At 41.7% G+C, this 18,120-nt stretch overlaps 1 protein-coding gene across 2 annotated transcripts in view; it reads right to left on the bottom strand.

Annotated features, from left to right (window-relative positions):
* Nucleotides 1–200: 200 nt before the first annotated feature.
* Nucleotides 201–18,120, bottom strand: part of EGFL6 (EGF like domain multiple 6) — a 59,575-nt gene continuing 41,655 nt past the window's right edge. Inside the window, exons 8-12 of one of the 2 annotated variants that reach the window (XM_054507204.2) lie at nucleotides 14,292–14,618; nucleotides 13,162–13,242; nucleotides 11,428–11,532; nucleotides 8,557–8,822; nucleotides 201–1,577 (exon numbers count right to left, since the gene is read on the bottom strand). In XM_054507204.2, coding sequence (XP_054363179.1) covers nucleotides 1,467–1,577; nucleotides 8,557–8,822; nucleotides 11,428–11,532; nucleotides 13,162–13,242; nucleotides 14,292–14,618 — 890 coding nt within the window. In that variant the 3' untranslated portion in view covers nucleotides 201–1,466. The remainder of the gene's footprint in view (nucleotides 1,578–8,556; nucleotides 8,823–11,427; nucleotides 11,533–13,161; nucleotides 13,243–14,291; nucleotides 14,619–18,120) is intronic. The other variant, XM_045874684.3, reaches the window with a different exon arrangement.

The raw sequence follows: 18,120 nt of genomic DNA, 5'->3' as shown, positions 1-18,120 counted from the left end.
CCTCTAACCTGGATCACTGGGGCACTGGCCTTCATTGCAAGTTCTCCCTTCTATCTTCCTTTATTCTAAGCCATAACTGTGCTCTCGAATTTCCTTGGTCACTGCAGAAATAGAGGGTTTTTCTTCACATTCTATCACAGTATTAGAAACCACCTGTAGGCTGATTTGACTTAGCTAGGCACCTCTTCATCTGGTCTCCCTAGAAACACTATTTTTTGGGTTTCTATAACTAGCAGTTATCCTAACAGATACAATTACAGCTGTTGAAGACAAGACTTTGTATGCCAAAATTACTTCACACTGAAGGAAAACAATGTTTTTCCCCTTCAATCTTAAAAGGTTGTATGTGTTCGTTGTATTAAAGAGAACATTGTTGAAAAAAAGGTTACTAAATTAAAAAAAAAAAAAGGATCACTAAGAGTTTCAGTTAAAAAAAAAAACTTTAAGAGTGAGGCTACAAATATTAAAGATTAGTAAGTGGACTACCTTCTCTCTTTCCTTCCTCCTACAGCTGAAGGCCTTTATTGCTTTAGGGAATAACAGGCAAATATCTGGAGTACCTTCTGTTTATGACCCAGAATCTTAAAACATTATATACATTCATCCTCAGGGAATATACTCAAGATTCATTACCACACAAAGCTGTTGTTGAATTTGGAAGAAAAGAGAAACAGAGAAAAGAAGGCATTGGTCTTTCTTCTGAATCCTGACACGTGATTTAGTTTTAGGTATTTCTCTTAGGCCTTAAATTCAACAACTTAAGCTAATTTGTATCACAGTTATGAGGTCTAATAAAGCAGTCGTGTGTGCTCCCATAAAAAGAATTTCATGAATTTTTAAGAATATAGAGTATTTCCAAGGAAAAAGAAGAAAACCCACATTTTCCAGTAAAACAAATAATTATACACATAATGAAACAGAGCATTAACAACACATTTTCTTACTTAGAAAAACTTAAACCATGACAAAGGTGATTATTTGAATATTATTACAAAAAATTTAAATATACAAGCTTGGCTATAAAAGATCAAGCTAAGCCACTTAGATAAAAATCTACCTGTGATGTCAGTTTCCGAGAAGTGCCAGAAAAGTCAAACAGAGAAACAATTCCCTGTGGGGTTTTTGTTCTTGTTATTTGTTTTTTTATAATTCTAAAAATGTTATATAAAGGTTCATCAACTCACAGAGACAAATCAGATACACTGGAGGTGGGGGTGGTGGTGGAAAGCTGAGCTTTTTCCACATTTCCACATTTTATAAATTCAGAAATGAATGAGTGGTACTATACTGAAAGCAAATACTGGCACATCTTATACAAGAAAGGCACCCTACAATAATGTTTCTGTTGGTATATTACGATTTTTCAGTTTGTATTTCTAAAGTGGGGCAATCTATGATGTAATATCAGAAAATAGGGAACGGACATAAGAAGCCAAATATAAAGACACAAAAGACCATAGTAACATTCAGCCACTCGCAGATAAAAGGCCATCTGGACACAAGCCCGAGAGCAGCCAGACGCCGTCCACTGCAATTTCTCCACTTTTGCCCTTGCCGCGTTCTGCTTCAAAAATGATCTAATAATGGAGAAGATAAAAAAATATTACTTCAAACCATTCAAGTCAATGACAGAAACAAACTATTTAATAGCGATTAAAGACGACTGAACTCAGGGCGCCTGGCCGACCCAGTCAGCGAAGCATGAGACTCTTGATCTTGGGTCATGAGTTCAAGCCCACTCTGTGCATAAAGATTACTTAAAAAAAAAAAAAAAGGACCGAACTCATCAGCCCCTACTGCAAACGAACAGGCGCTGACATTGCATATATAGTAATGTATTTTCCAGATGCCAGTATCTTGCACTGAGTGGATTATATTCAGAGAAAACAGGGTCACTGCAATTCCTAAAAGTATCTGCACAGCCCTGAAAAGCTGAGAAAGGTATGGCTGAAGAGGAAATTTTGGAATTCCCATTTAAAGAAAAGAAAAGAAAAGAAAAGATAAACGAATGATGTGGTTTTCTTTTCAAAAACCAGGCTAGAAGAAATTTAACACTCCTGGTGAACATCTAACATAAAACTATATAGTTGAAAGGGAATTATTTTGATATATTCAGATTCTGTTAGTTTGTACTAATATAGTTATTTTTCTTAAAATATTGGCTTTAATATTGGAAATTATTGGGAATGTCGTTGTTTTTATGTGTTGAAAACTGTTACCTAATAGGCTATGATCATTTTTATCCATGATAAAATAGATCAAATAAAATATCTATTACCTATTAATAATCAAAAGAGCAGCAAACTTCTTTATATTTTAGAAATATCTAATGTATAGAGAACAGACAGAAGATGAATACTAAAAAATGTATCTTGAAATTCGACACAAGGGGCGCCTGGGTGGCTCAGTTGGTTAAGCGACTGCCTTCGGCTCGGGTCATGGTCCTGGAGTCCCGGGATCGAGTCCCGCATCAGGCTCCCTGCTCGGCAGGGAGTCTGCTTCTCCCTCTGACCCTCCTCCCTCTCCTGCTCTCTGTCTCTCATTCTCTCTCTCTCAAATAAATAAATAAAATCTTTAAAAAAAAAAAAAAAGAAATTGGGACACAAAATGACAGGAGTGACTCATTTAACAAAATTAAAGATATACAGTTACTATTTTATATTCATTCATCCAAAAATATTTACAAGAAATATTATTAAAATAGCTGAATGTTTTTCTTTTTCCCATTACAACTTTTTAAAAAATTTTAGTTCCAGTATAGTTAACATACAGTGTTACATTAGCTTCAAATGCACAATATAGTGATTCAACAATTCTGTACTCAGTGCTCATCATGATAAGTGTGCTCTGCATCCCCTTCACCTATTTCCTGCATCCCCCCACCCCCCTCCCCTCTGGTAACCATCAGTTTGTTCTATATAGTTAGGTGTTTTTGGTTTGTGTGTGTCTCGCTCTTTTTGGGGGTGGGGGGTTCATTTGTTTTGGTTCTTAAATTCCACATATGAGTGAAATCATATGGTACTTGTCTTTCTCTGACTGACTTATTTCACTTAGCATTATATCCTCTAGTTCCATCCATGTTGCTGCAAATGGCAAGATTTCATTCTTTTATATGGTTGAGTAATATTCCATTGTGCATATATACCACATCTTTTTTACCCATTTGTCTACTGATGAACACTTGGGGTGCTCCCATATCTTCGTTATCACAAATACTGCTGCAATAAACATGGGGGTGTGTATATCTTTTCAATTTAGTATTTTTGTTTTCTTTGGGTAAATACCCAGTAGTAGAATTATTGGATCATATGGCAATTCTGTCTTTAATTTTTTTAAAGATTTTATTTAATTATTTGACAGAGAGGGAGAGCACAAGCAGGGGGAGCAGCAGAGGGAGAGGGAGAAGCAGGCTCCCTGCTGAGCAGGGAGCTCAATGCAGGGCTTGGTCCCAGGACCCTGGGACCATGACCTGAGCTGAAGGCAGACACTTAACTGACTGAGCCACCAAAGCGCCCTGTAACTCTGTCTTTAATCATTTGAGGAACCTCCATACTATTTTCCACAGTGGGTGCACCAGTTTGCATTCCTCTCCAACAGTGCAAGAGGGTTCCGCTTTCTCCACATCCTCACCAACACCTGTTGTTCCTTGTGTTTTTGATTTTAGCCATTCTGACAGGTGTGAGTTGATATCTCATTGTGGTTTTGATTTGCATTTACCTGATGATGAGTGATGTTGAGCATCTTTTCATGTGTCTGTTGGCCATCTGTATGTCTTCTTTGGAGAAGTATCTTCTACCCCTTTTTTTCTGTTTGTTTGTTTTAGAGAGAGAGCACTCGAACTGGGGAGGAGGGGCAGAAAGAGAGAGAATCCCAAGCGGATTCTGTGCTGAGCTTGGAGCCTGACTCGGGACTTGATCTCATGACCCTGAGATCACGACCTGAGCTGAAATCAAGAGCTGGATGCTCAAATAACTGAGTCACCCAGGTGCCCCTATCCATTTTTTAATTGGATTATTTGGGGTTTTTTGGTGTTGAGTTGCATAAGTTCTTTGTTTTGGATACTAACACTTTATCGGATGTCATTTGCAAATATTTTCTCCCTTTGAGTAGGCTGCCTTTTAACTTTTTGTTAATTGTTTCCTTTGCTGTGCAGAAAGCAGCTTTTTATTTTGATGTAGCCCCAATAGTTTCCTTTGCCTTAGGAGACATCTAGGAAAATGTTGTTGTGACTGATGTCAGAGAAATTACTGCTTTGCTCTCTTCTAGGATTTTTATGGCTTCAGGTCTCACATTTAGGTCTTTAATCCATTTTGAGTTTATTTTTGTGTATGGTGTAAGAAAGTGGTCCAGTTTAATTTTTACATGTAGCTGTCCAGTTTGCCCAACACCATTTGTTGAAGAGACGGTCCTCTCCCCATTGTGTATTTTTGCTTCCTTTGTTGTAGATTAATTGACCATATATGGGCTCTCTATTCTGTTCAACTGCTCTATGTGTCTATTTTTGGGCCAGTACCATACTGTTTTGATTACTACAGCTTTGTAGTGTATCTTGAAATCTGGGATTATAATACCTCCAGCTTTGTTCTTTTTTCTCAAGATGGCTTTGGCTATTTGGGGTCTTCTGTGGTTCCATACAAATTGTAAGATTATTTGTTCTAGTTCTGTGAAAAATGTTGTTGGTATTTTGGTAGGGATTGCATTAAATCTGTAGATTGCTTGGGGTAGTATGGACATTTTAACAATATCTGTTTTCCAAATCCATGAGAATGGAATATCTTTCCATCTGTTTATGTCATCTTCCATTTCTTTCATCGATGTTTTATAGTTTTCAGAGTACAGTTCTTTCACCTCTTTGGTTAAGTTTTTTTCTAGGTATTTTATTATTTTGAGTGCAATTATATATGGGCCAGCTTTCTTAATTTCTCTGCTTCTTCGTTATTAGTGTATAGAAATGCAACAGACTTCTGCACATTGATTTTGTATCCTGTGAACTCACTGAGTTCATTTGTCAGTTCTAGTAGTTTTTTGGTGGAGTCTTTAGGGTTTTCTACATGTAGTACCATGTCATCTGCCAATACTGAAAGTTTAACTTCTTTCTTACCAATTTGGATGCCTTTTATTTTTCTTGTCTGATTGCTGTGGCTAGGACTTCCAGTACTATGTTGAATAAAAGTGGTGAGAGTGGACGTCTTTGTCTTGTTCCTGATCTTAGGAGAAAAGCTCTTGGTTTTTCACCATCATGATGTTAGCTGGGGGTTTTCATATATGGCCTCTATTATGTTGCAGTATGTTCCCTCTAAACCTACTTTGTTGAGGGTTTTTATCATAAATGGATGTTGTACTTTGTGAAATGCTTTTTCTGCATCTATTGAAATGATTGTATGATTTTTATCCTTTCTCTTATTGATGTGGTGGATCACATTGATTGATTTGTAAATATTGAACCACTCTTGCATCCCAGGCATAAATCCCACTTGATCATGGAACAGTGATTTTTTTTAAATGCACTGTTGGATTTGGTTTGCTAATATTTTGTTGAGGATTTTTACATCTATGTTCATCAGAGATATTGGGCCGTAGTTCTCTTTTTTTTGCGGTATCTTTATCTGGTTTTGGTATCAGGGCAATGCTGGCCTCATGGAATGAATTTGGAAGCTTTCCTTCCTCTTCTATTTTTTGAAATAGTTTGAGAAGAAGAGGTATTAACTCTTCTTTAAATGTTTGGTAGAATTCACCTGTGGAGTTGTCTGATCCTGGATTTCTGTTTCTTGAGAGATTTTTGATTACTGATTCAATTTCATCACTGGTAATCAGTTTGTTCAAATGGTTGTCTGAGGTTTCTATTGAGGCTAGATTCTTAGCCAACAAGACTCCAGCCTCAGTAAAGATTTGTGTGTCCTGGCCATGCATAGAAGTTGAAGAGATGAGTGAGTGACTTTACGTGCAACATGGGTACATAGACTATCCATGGCCCCCATGATGAAGTAAAAATGTGCTGCCCTCTCTTAATATCTGTGCTGCTTTTAGCCCTTCAGAAGCGCAGGCCACCCTAGGGAGGGGCACCCTCCCTCAATCCTGCATGAGCAAATAGCCGAGATTGAATCCCACCCCATCCCCCTGCTACATGAAGGATGCAGCTTTAGATTCAGATATAATTTGATTTAGAGAAAGCAACGTGCCTTACCTTGTATGCCTGTGTTCATGGAAGAAGAGTTGCATCTGCTACAAATATCCACGGCCAATGCGACCTTGACAAACTGGTATGCATGCTTTAGTCTAGATTATTCAGCATCCCCACCCTCCAGTATGCCCCAGCAAGGGTTCCCCTCATACTGAGAAAGTTCAGGGCATAGGTGCCTGCATCAGGGCCTGGCTGGGCCTGAGCATCCCTCTTGACAGAGCTGTGTTGTGTTATAGGGCCATTGCTGGCCAGGCTCTTTGGAGGCATATTTGCAAAAATGTGTATTAAAAAAAAAAATCACTGTTTTGATGGCACATGCTGTTACCCACCCCCAAGCTACCATGTTATATAACGTATTTCTCAGTATATAAATTCAGTCATGGAGGTAATTATGAATGCTGTGCCGAGGCGTATTTCAATTCTCCAACAGGATGTCAACTATACGTAGCACAGCTCAGTGTCACGGTCCCCAAACCATGCTACAAACACAACGATGTAAATATGTGGATTGGATTTGGATCAATGCAAATATGCTGCAATCAGCATGAACTAGAATCAATGTGTTCGTCAGCACTAAACAAGCATGGGCAAGAGGGAAAGAATGGTGAGAAAATTCAACTACAGCCCAATGTATATTTTATCTATAGTCATATTGTAGGATGTATTTTAAATAAGACGCTCTGCTTAAGTGGGACAAGTAAATAAAGAGATACTGAATATAACGTCCGACACCAGACCCCAGGCTTTCTATTACTGCCTATTATCAAAAAACGGGATTTTCCTTATGTTCATGAATCATTATCTTTCACAAGCCAAGTGTAAATGGAATCCCAATTTATGGATCTACTAATTGCTCTTCCTCTTGAAACCATTAGTTGGTACTCAGGGTTTCATGTATCTCCTTCTAGCTTCCACCCTACCTCTTCTCTTCCCACCCCAACCAAGCTTTACACAAGGGTCCACAGTGGCTGCCTCCCAGGCTCTGCTCCTTTCCCTCCTCATCTCTCTATAGGCTGGCCTTCCCCCTCCCCTCCAAAGAAACAACCCCTGCAAGGGGCACCAGCCACCTCTTGATGGTCAAACTTGATAGACTCTTTGTCATTTTTATCCTATTCATTCTTTCTGAGCATTTCATCTCATTGACCAGCTTCCTCTTAGATGTTTTTCCCTTTTCCTTTATTAAACCCACTATACAGTAAAGGATTGATCCAGGAGGTCTGGGTTGTCCAAACCCTGAACATTCTAAAGAAACGTTTGGCTCTTGACTGGTTCCTGGGAGATAACCTCTAAGTCCTTGGAATATCTTGCCTCTTAAGAGTGTCTTTGCCCATGCCAGATAATCGATGCTAACAATGTGATCTATAGCGGGGGCCCTGAGTCACAAAGAAACAGTCTGACCTCTGGAGAGTCTGGAGACTGAGTAACTAAGGTCAGCTATGCAGGCAGTCATGTGGGCAGACTGAACCCAACAAAAGCCCAGAACACCAAGGCCTGCCTGGGTGAGCTTCGAGGGTGGGCAACATTTTGTGAGTGTTGTCACACATCATTGCTGAGAGAATGAAGAGCTGTACCTATGATTCTACTGGCGGAGGAATACCACAAGTTTGTGCCCACTCTCTCCTGGACACTGCCTTATGCACCTTTTCCCTCTGCTGACCTTATTCACCACCCTTTCACTGTAATAAACTATATTCATGAATAGAACAGCTTCTCTGAATTCTCTGAGTCCTTCTAGGGAACCACAGAACCTGAATGGTCTTGAGACCCCAGACAACAGCCACAATCTCAGTTTAATTAAAAAAACATTTAAAAAAATGACCTCCTAGGGCGCCTGGGTGGCTCAGTCGGTTAAGCATCTGCCTTCAGCTCAGGTCATGGTCTTGGGGTCCTGGGACAGAGCCCTGCGTCGGGCTCCCTGCTCAGCGGGGAGTCTGCTTCTGCCTCTCCCTCTGCCTCTATCCCCTACTCGAGCGCTCGTGCTCTCTCTCTGATAAATAAATAAAATCTTTGAAAAAAAATGGCCTTCTAGCTTCCATTCATTGTGATAAGTGCTGGGCACAGAATGACTGAGCAAGACATTCTTGTACATATTAAGGATTTTACAGTCTGGTGTGAGAGGCTGCTGGGGAGGCACCTGACACGCAGACAGATCGTTTCTATAGCATGTGATGCGCGTGCACTTGACAACACCAGTGGGTGCTGACCCATCACCTTGCCTATTTTGCTCCAGAATATAAACTCTTTAACTGTAGGGAAAAAGTCATAATTACTCATGTTTGTGGCCCCAGTGCCTAGGTCCTCGAGTGTTTTGTTTTATTTGCTGAATCACTGAAAAAGAATGTCAGGATCTCATTTAACACTGGCTTTCCACTTACACTTTTGGTAGTGCCGATCCCTTGATGCAACTGAATTTTCCCAGTCTTCCACCTCTCATCCTCACTTCTGGTCTCCTCCCAGGCCAGGGCATTGTTACTGTTTTTCACAAACACTCGAAGCTTCCCTATTTTGTCTCCAGCCAGCCGGTAATCAAAGAGCAAACAGAAATTGCTTTGGGGTTGCAGGTCAGGGAGGAGGAGTTTCAACCGGCCGATGTCCTTCTTACGGCCCACCAGGGCCGGAACTGCCATGTAGTAGCCAACAGCTGCAAGAGAAGAAAAACGCCCAGTTAATGAAGCCATTGTATAGGGTCTGGCTCTAGTGTCTAAAATAGGATAGAAAATGAATGATAACTGGAATTAAAAATTTTTAAAAACCATTAAAAAAAAAAGAACATGAATGCCAGTCTCCTATAGGGAAAGCTGAAGTCCTCTCCATTTCCAACACAGGAACAAAATTTACATGCTAAAATGGCTTTTAGGGATCACAAAGATGAAATCCTTTATGGTACAGAAAAGGAAACTGAGGGTCAGAGAAACTGAGGAATTGGTCCACATTCACAAAGCGTGGTGGTAGCAGATATGTGGTAAGAATCTAATGAAATAGTCTTTTAGCACTGCAGGTAATTTGCAGCTGTTGGGGAACTTGCGTTCCAGAACTTTCCACCTTGGTTGTTGGAATGCATTTTCCCACAGAGTCAATGATATGTATGATGGCCAGCTCATTAGGTAGTGTGGCATTTAATCCACAACATACATGAATTTGTCCTAGCAGTTTCATGGAGCTCAACCACCACTTGCAATGTATCACTCTGAGTTCCGATTTAGGATGACAGGGACATGTCTCTTTCTAAGATCCATCTCCTGAGTATCTTTTAACCAGCGGTAGTGGACATTGCTCATCACCAATCCTCTGGTTGTGGCTTTGATAAACCTGGGCAAAATTCTCTTAGAATGGGGTCTCATAGAGTGGGGTCTGAATGAAAAGAAGGAATTCCTGTGGAAGCCGGGAGGATTACACTGGGGTCAGGGAGTGGGGGCTGGAGTCTTCTGCTGGTACCTTCCTGGAGACACCTGCAGGAGCCAGGTTGACATTGCCTTAGTTTTCACTGGACTCAGAGACTGTCTGGTCTTCTTCCCCAGCTGGTAAAGTTGCAGATTCAGCAACTAAAGATACAGGATGCTCAGGAGAGTTTGCATTTCAGATAAGGAGCATGTCTGAGATACACTAAAAAATATTCACTGCTTATCTGAAATGTAGGCATCCTACATTTATCTAGCCACTCTACCAGTGACACCCTCTCTTCTGTGACCCACTGTGGCCAATTTCTCCTTCTCTCTCAGCTAAAGCCCATTTTGATCTGTCCTTGAGATTTTATCCTTCTCAAAATGCTGATTCATCCTGTGTTTCTTTCTTATATTTAACTCTGTAGGGAAAGACAAGCTCACCTAGAGGTCTGAAGGGGGTTCAGGAGGGAAGAAAGTACGCTTTGAGGGACACAAAAGCTGAGAACCCTGGGGCCATTTGCGAATCGTGTTTGTAAACCGGGGACTTCATTGTTGGAAAACCCAGCTTAAGACACTGCTGACCATGTGAACTGTCAAGATCCTGGAATAACTTACAGGCTCCCCATGTGATACAGCTCTGGCAGACGTAAACTTGCAGATGCCACGATGCAAGGAAGGAGAAACTCAAGTGAGCTATCGACAAGACAGGCTCTCCAAAGATGTACTGTCTCCAGACTGATTAAACTTGCCCCGTGCTTGCCCTGAATCTTTGGCGATAGTCCCACTCATGCAACTTGCCGCGTTGCATGTATCCCCGCCACCCTAATCTCGAGGAATTTTTGTTAGGGGATATCCATCCAGGTTTCCTGGTTGCATGTGAAGGCCTGAAAGGAAAGATCTAAGGGAGGAATTAATCTAGAGGAAGGATGCAGAAGGATCTGGTAACTGAGGGCTAAACTTGTAGGTCCCCAAGTTAATAAATGGACTGGTAAGGAACCTGAGTCCCCAAAGTTGTCTCTAACTACACAGTCAGCCTCAGGAGACAAGGATTTGGTTTATGCTCCAAATGGGAGCTGCCAGCCAAATGCTCTACCCAAGGGAAAAGATAGGGCCCATCAGTAGTGTTTAACCAAGAAGTGGAAAGGGCTGGAATGCCACAGCTCAGAGCTGAAGTTGAGAAAAATCCAAGTTTAAGTGGCCAGAAAGAAATCTGCAAGCAATAGAGGGGAAAGTTCGGGTTGCTGACCTGATGGCTCCTTATGGTGTTGATACTTTGAGGGGTGACTTTGCTAAAACTTCAGGTATAGGTAGAGGTCATATTTCCTTTTCAGATTTACTTTTCCCACAAAAAGCAAAACAGAAGCTACAGAGCACCATTAGCCGGCAAACTGGGGAAAAGGAACAATTTCTTTCTACCTTTCCCCCAATACTCTTAAACGCACATGAATTCTGGGGCACCTGGCTGGCTCAGTTGGTAGAGCATGCAACTCTGGATCTTGGGGTCATGAGTTTGAGCCCTACGTTGGGCATGGAGATCACCTTAAAAAAAGTTTTCCTTTAAAAATCTTAAAAAAAAAAAATGTACATGAATTCCAACATCTCTCTCTCAGCAGCAGGAACGACTATGGGAGTTTTGCTGGAACATCCTGGGTGTGGGTGGGTGGGGGTAGGAGGGATAAGGCGGAGCATATATGCTGAACCAACTTAGCCATTCGTCAGGGGAGATTTCAGGAAGGTCTAAAAGTTTCCAAACATGACAAACAACCCTGACCTAACAAGCGAGAAGAATAATAACCCCACATCACTGGAGAGCCTTCTTTACGTGTGTCATACCACAGAACACAAAAGATAAAATCTAAATACCATTATCTCGGTCAGCAGGATTCCAGTCAAAGTCATCCTCTATATCCTGTTTCCAGTCACAGACCCCATGGTCAAAACTGCAGTCAACTGAGATATTTAAATCTGCTAAGAAAAAGGGTACATTTCATAATCATTAAGAGTATTAGAAACACGCCTAACATTTGGAGCTTTGGAAGGCCACGTCATGTTTTCAGTTGCTGTTGAGCACTGAGCTAAGCTACTCCGTGGTGTTGCTGCCTCGGCAACCATTTTGTTTGGCCAAACAGCCTACAGGAGCCTAAAACTGACCTTCATCCCTCAGGCAAGTGCCAGCCATAGATCTAGAGCAGCCTGCCGAGTCACAAGGAAATGTAAGTTCTTCTTGATATGACTTCCCAACAGCTCTTGTGATCAACAGTCCCCCCTGTCTCCCAGGGCCATCCTTTTAGGGGACCCTAAGGATGCACTCCTTAGATAAGACTCCCTTGGAGCTCAACAACATCCTGACCTTTCTGGTTTGAGTTGACCAATCCAGCTTCAGCCCGGGGAACCCCAAAGTACTCCGCATAGGAACACTAATAAGGGCATGTGCCCCAGGTCCTGTCTCTCTCTCTTTAAGCACCCTGCCTCGACTTCCCCGTGTGGCCCTTGATGTGTGCCATGATCTTCCAGGACCTGTGAGTAATAAACTTCTCCATTTCAATTTCCCTTGTGGTCTTTTGTTGAACCATCTGGCACTGGGGGGCTCTACTTAACAAATATTAATTTAACAAAGTCAGAACAACTGCGTGGAGTACAGATCATGGCAAACGAAATGGCCTTAAGGACAGTGTCAAACCAGATACTCTGTTTCAATTTAAACCTGTGAAGTCCTTCTGGACAAATTCTGTTATGACCTTAAAACAATGACTTCCTGTATCCGTGTTCTTCACAATATAACTTTGTAGCACCATCCCCAGCACTTAAGTCCGGCCTGGCCTCGTAACTTTCCTTGGACAATAGAATACAGAAGTGAGCTGAGCCAGTCCTGAGCCTAGACCTCAAAAGGCCTGTGTGCTTCCACTTGATTCCTTGGAACCCTGCCACTGCTTCATGAAAACAAGCTTGGCTGGCCTGCTGGAGGATGAGACACCACCTGGAGTAGAGCTGAGTCAGCCCTGTTGTCTCAGTTGAGGCCTCAGGTACGTGAGAGAGCACAGCTAAGATCAGCCAAGTCACTGAGTCGGCCCACGGCTGACTACAGACACATGGGTAAGCCCCACTCAGACCAGCCCAGATCAGCAGAACTACCCAGCTGATCCACAGACTCATAAACAAAAATAAATATTTATTGCTGTAGGCCATGGAGGGTGTGCGGTTGTTTATTATGCAGCACTATTGTGGCAATGGGTAATGGACACTGGAACTTGGGTCCAGAATTTAGTACATGGTAATTTTCATGTTGTGGGCCCTCACGTGTTGCAGTCGAAGCAATTGTGTCATTTTCTCCCATCTTCAAATATATACTATCTGCCTTGACCCATCACTCCAGGTGTCAGGCAGGAGTAATGGAGAGAAGACAGCCTTCCTAATTGTTACCATGGGTATTAATCATGTAAAGGCTTACTGACACTGTGGGTCAAGATGTTCGGATTCTTCCCTTGGGTGTTTAGGAATGAAGCAGTGATTCATAAACAATCATCTCATCGTACGAAGACATTAAAATGATATGGGACATTATTGAAGAGCATACACTTGAGAGAAAGTATTATTTACCTTTGTGTTCAAATCTGGATGTTACAGGTTTTCCGTGGACCAGACCCAGACCCAATTCACCTGCTTCATTCACCTTAGGGGCTAATAAAGAACACTTGATCAGTTAAGAAAAACCCTGAACCTTCACATGCTAAGAAGGAAATGAATGAATGACTGAACAAAGAGTTTTATCATGTATTCTAATTATAGAATATGTTAGAGCAGAGTTTCCTTAACATTCCCAAACCATTCACGTTGGTTCCACTTTCCTCGTCTAGAACATTGTTTTCCAAAGATGTCCCAAGCATCTACACTAGTAACAGGTCGCTTCTCATCAGGCTTTGGAAATATACTGTCTTGAGATTTTCACTCTCTATTAGAGGAGACAATGTCATTGATATGGTAGTTCTTGGGTGGGCGTGGGTGTACTTCTCATTTGGTTAAATCTAACAGCCATGGAACCAAGGACAGACAAGGCCAAAAACAGAGGCAGCAACAAATGCCTAGCAAGAAAGAAATACAAAGTCTCAGCGTGTGGATGTGGGGGGATTAATAAGGAAACCGCCCTGGAGGGGCTGAGACTTATGGTGGGGTTCCACAGAGCGACCAGTGAGAAGGGCAGTCATCCAGTACATGGAGAAAACTTAAGCTCTTCTATAGAATGTTCCTCCCTACAACTGTCATTTGGGCTTTTTAAATTGTAGCCACAGAACTGTGAAATCCCCCTTGCAATGAGTGGGCCTGTCAAAAGTGCCTTTAGGAAGTAAATACGCAGCGGTTGGCAGATCCACCTGGATCCGGGGGCTCTCTGGTTTGGGGGTGCGCTGCGTGGACAGCCAGGCAGCCAGACAACTATGCTTGTAGGGCAAGCAAGTGTGCTTGGTGGGGAGCAGAAAGAGGGTCTGCATCAAATAGGAACAGCCCCCCCGGGGGGGAAGGGGAAAGTTCTTATCCTCCTTGTTTCCTACAGCAGCAAATTTGATTTGGGATCTGCAGATGTTGATTTCCACACCTTACAGACAACCCTGCTTCTTAAGGATCAGCACCGAACCTAATTTTGCTTCAGGCACGAAGCTGTCTTCTTTCACTTGCCAGGAGAAGTCACAATTCATTTTTCATAAAATGTGTAAACTAACAAAAGTTTTACTCACAGAACACATCTCCTCGAAGGCTTTGCTCCCACTCCACGTGGTTTTTCAGGGCTTTCTCATTTTTTTTCTCTTCCTCAAGCCCCTCTTTCTTTCTCTCTTCATTCTGTTTCTTTCCTCCATTAGAGTTCCTAGCTCTGGAAACAGTCTCTTCAGAGTTGAGGGGCCGCAAGTTAACCTTAGGGGCAGGAGTTCCAGAAGGTTCTGTGATGACATTTTTAATTTTTACCTTCTTTTTCATGCTGTTTTTGTGAGCCAATAACTTCTTGATTCTGTCTTTGATGACACCACGTGCTCTGAGGACTTCCTTCACAGAATTTTCAGGGATAACTAAAATAAACAATAAAGGTGGGACGTTTCACATTGGCCATTAATTAGGTCACTCATGAAAAATGGAGCATTTAAAGTGCAGTAACAAATGCTTCCAGAATCAACCCACTCGAGGCTCTACCACCCGATATTTTAATTGTTTTTGAAGTAGGCTCCACGCCCAACATGGGGCTTGAACTCACAACCCTAAGATCAAGAGCCACATGTTTTACCAACTGAGCCAGCCAAACTCCCCACTACCACTTGATATTTTAGGAAGAACTGTATTTGCATCCATTTAAAGCAGTTCCAATATTATGGTAGTATCTTAGCTACCTTTCATTAGAGGACACACTTCTGTCTTGCGTCAGAAATTACTACAATGAAATAAATAGCTGCTCCTCCCAAGGTGGGCTACAGACCCCACAGTGATGGATTTTCCAGGGTCCTCTACTCTTTCTGCATTCATACCGGTGTTCTTCAAAGCTGGTGTTGTCCGGGCAACCTACTGATTTGTCCAAATTTGACGTTCTAAGATTACAACCATAGCAATAGGTTGAACCATATAAATTGCCAATAATGGGTCACTTATAACCTACAAAAATGGTGATTTATGGTTCAATGTATACAATTTTTCTTCCCTGTTCTCTCTCCCTTTTGAATGTCTTCACCTCAATCAACTACTATCTAAAACTAAATTATTTTACTTATTGAATATTTAGAGAGGCTTCTGTATTTACTATCTTATACTCATTTTTTATTGCTCACCACTAAATTAAATTGCTTTTAGAAATGCACTTCTAAAAAATATAAAATAGGGCGCCTGGGTGGCTCAGTCGGTTAAGCATCTGCCTTCGGCTCAGGTCATGAACCAGGGGGTCCTCGGATTGAGCCCTGTGTCGGGCCCTCTGCTCAGCGGGCAGTCTGCTTCTCCCTCTCCCTTGGCCCCTCCCCACTGCTCGTGTTCTCTCACTCTCTCTCAAATAAATAAAATCTTCTAATAAAAAAAAAATATATATATATAATAAAATAATACACTTCCGGGTTGATTCCTCTTACCCCCCATGGACCAATGTCCCTGGGGTGGGGGCAGAATATGTTTGTGTGGAAGAACGCAAGAGGTAGAAGAATGGTCATTTAGCCCAACACCTGTGTTTTGTAGATGAGACAACTGGGTAATGTTGAGTCACTTGCCTAAAGTCACTCAGCTACCAGGGGCAAAGTTAGAATTTGAGGGTCAAGAAGATGAATGACTCCTTTTCCAGTCCTATTTCCATGGCAGGTTTATTCCTGCTTTAGGGTTAAGGGTTACTTTTCTACAGACTGGTTCAAATTCCTTGAGATCTAGAGTCCAAAGATACATGCCCTTTTTCCAGGGATCTACTCATGATAATTAAGAATATCCAACTGATATAAAAAAAAGTAATTTTTATTGTATTTTTTTAAAAGATTTTATTTGACAAAGGGAGAGAGCACAAGCAGGGGGAGTGGCAGGCAGAGGAAGAAGCAGGCTACCCGCCGAGCAAGGAGCCCCGTGTGGGGCTCGATCCCAGAACCCTGGGATCATGACCTGAGCTGAAGGCAGATGCTTAACCAACTGAGCCACCCAGGTGCCCAAAAAAGGTAATTTTTAAGGAATTAAAAACACTGATCTTTAAAATCAGATATATTGTCTTTTTATAAAATATCTAGGCATGTGCCAGTCTAAGACTAGGCAAGAAAGGGTCTAATAACACCTGAACCAATTCACTCAATTCTACTACTTGGACATAGTTTATAGGAAAATGAAATAAGGGAGTAGACATTAAGTTCAGTGCCTATAAACAATGCTAGAAAAATAAACTGGATTGGGATTTTATTAGAATATTTTTCTTGGCAATTTTCTAATCTCTTCTCCCACTCAGTTCCTTCTCCATCATTTGCCTGATTCAATCTGTACCAAAGTGGTAGAAAAATAAACGAGAAGGGCGCCTGGGTGGCTCAGTTGGTTAAGCGACTGCCTTCGGCTCAGGTCATGATCCCGGAGTCCCTGGATCGAGTCCCGCATCGGGATCCCTGCTCCGCGGGGAGCCTGCTTCTCCCTCTGCCTCTGTCTCTCTCTCTCTGTCTCTCATGAATAAATAAATAAAATCTTTAAAAAAAAAAAAAAAAGAAAAAGAAAAATAAACGAGAAGTCTCCAATATTTGGGATAATCAAAAGAAGAAGGAACAATGCTTTGAAAATATATATGGTCTTAATTAACACATTGCTTTTACTTTGAAATCAATCTAAAGCTGTTATGGCAAGAGCTGCATTTCCTTTTTCAACAAAATGTTCTAGCTGTTTGTCAGTGTGACAGTCCGTAGTTATTGGTTGGAAACCAACTACTAGTAATACAAGTAATGCATCATTACTCATTTTCCTGACCTTCCGATGGCCTGTTTTAGCTTCTTTGCAAGAGGCTGCATGTTAAGTTTTGATTTGTTAAATTTTGATTGGAATGGCCCAAGGTGCTGATCATATGGACCTTCCTCTGGAGGTCCCACTGTGTAATTTTGTCAACGGTTCCCTGAGTCTTTTCCCAAGACCTCACATGAAAAATTAACAGGAAACACCCATTCTCTGGAAATTTCCTTCATGCAATCAGTAACCTAAAACTAAGGACCTTTACTAAATAATGGGAAGAGGGTTTCAACCCACATCAGGCAAACCTAAACATCTGCTTTCAGTTTCTGCTTTGAAGTTTCGATTTCTTCCAATTGGAAAAAAAAAAAAAATCAAACCATCACAACCTTTGTGGTGTCAACAATTTCACTGCTTTAGTATGTAAAAAGAGCTGGGGCAAGGGATAAAAGCTAGGCGTGTGCATGACTATGAATGGATAGATGTGGCTTTATCTAGATATTGCCGTTTCAGTGCTCGCTTCGGGCAGCACATACACTAAAATTAGAAATTGCTGTTTGAAACTTAACTGGTGATTGTTCCTCTTAGACATTTCTTGATTAATGCATCATCTTTGTGAGAATATAAACACGTGGGAGTAGTTACAGTAGGAGGGTCATTGGCACATTTGGGGATCGCTGACCTAAAAACAGGGAATTCCAGAGTTTTCAGAATCACAGGCCAGTCTTCTGTAAATGAAGTTGACAGTTTCTCTTGGGAGAGATTTGAGAGCTCTCCAAATATCCACTTTGTCAAAAACTTCTATCTACCTGAAAATCTTAGCTTTAGAGAAGATCACTATGATGTGAGAACCCCTTTCCCAAGAGGAACAGGACTCTGACATTTCATTCACCTGGGCTTGGTTCATCAGATGATCTCTAATAGCCTGGCAGGAGAAACGTTCCTCTCGTCTGAACTTTGCACACAGTGCTGGGAGGAGAGGCTTAATCATGGGTGAGGAAGGTACTGTACCATGGGACCCAGGAAACAGGGCGGGGCTAGGATGGCAGAAAGGCTGAGCCACGGCTGTTTGTTGCGAAAGGGCCCACAAGAGGTCTCCATCTCCAAGGAATAGCCACCGGTCATGGACACACCTAGCCT

The sequence above is a fragment of the Mirounga angustirostris genome, unplaced genomic scaffold (genome assembly GCF_029215605.1).
Source record: "Mirounga angustirostris isolate CCGP_5_RB_7025 unplaced genomic scaffold, mMirAng1.0.hap1 SCAF_11, whole genome shotgun sequence".
NCBI classification, from domain to species: Eukaryota; Metazoa; Chordata; class Mammalia; order Carnivora; family Phocidae; genus Mirounga; species Mirounga angustirostris.
The sequence above is the reverse complement of the archived record's forward strand: the minus strand, read 5'-3'. Positions and strand labels throughout refer to the sequence as shown.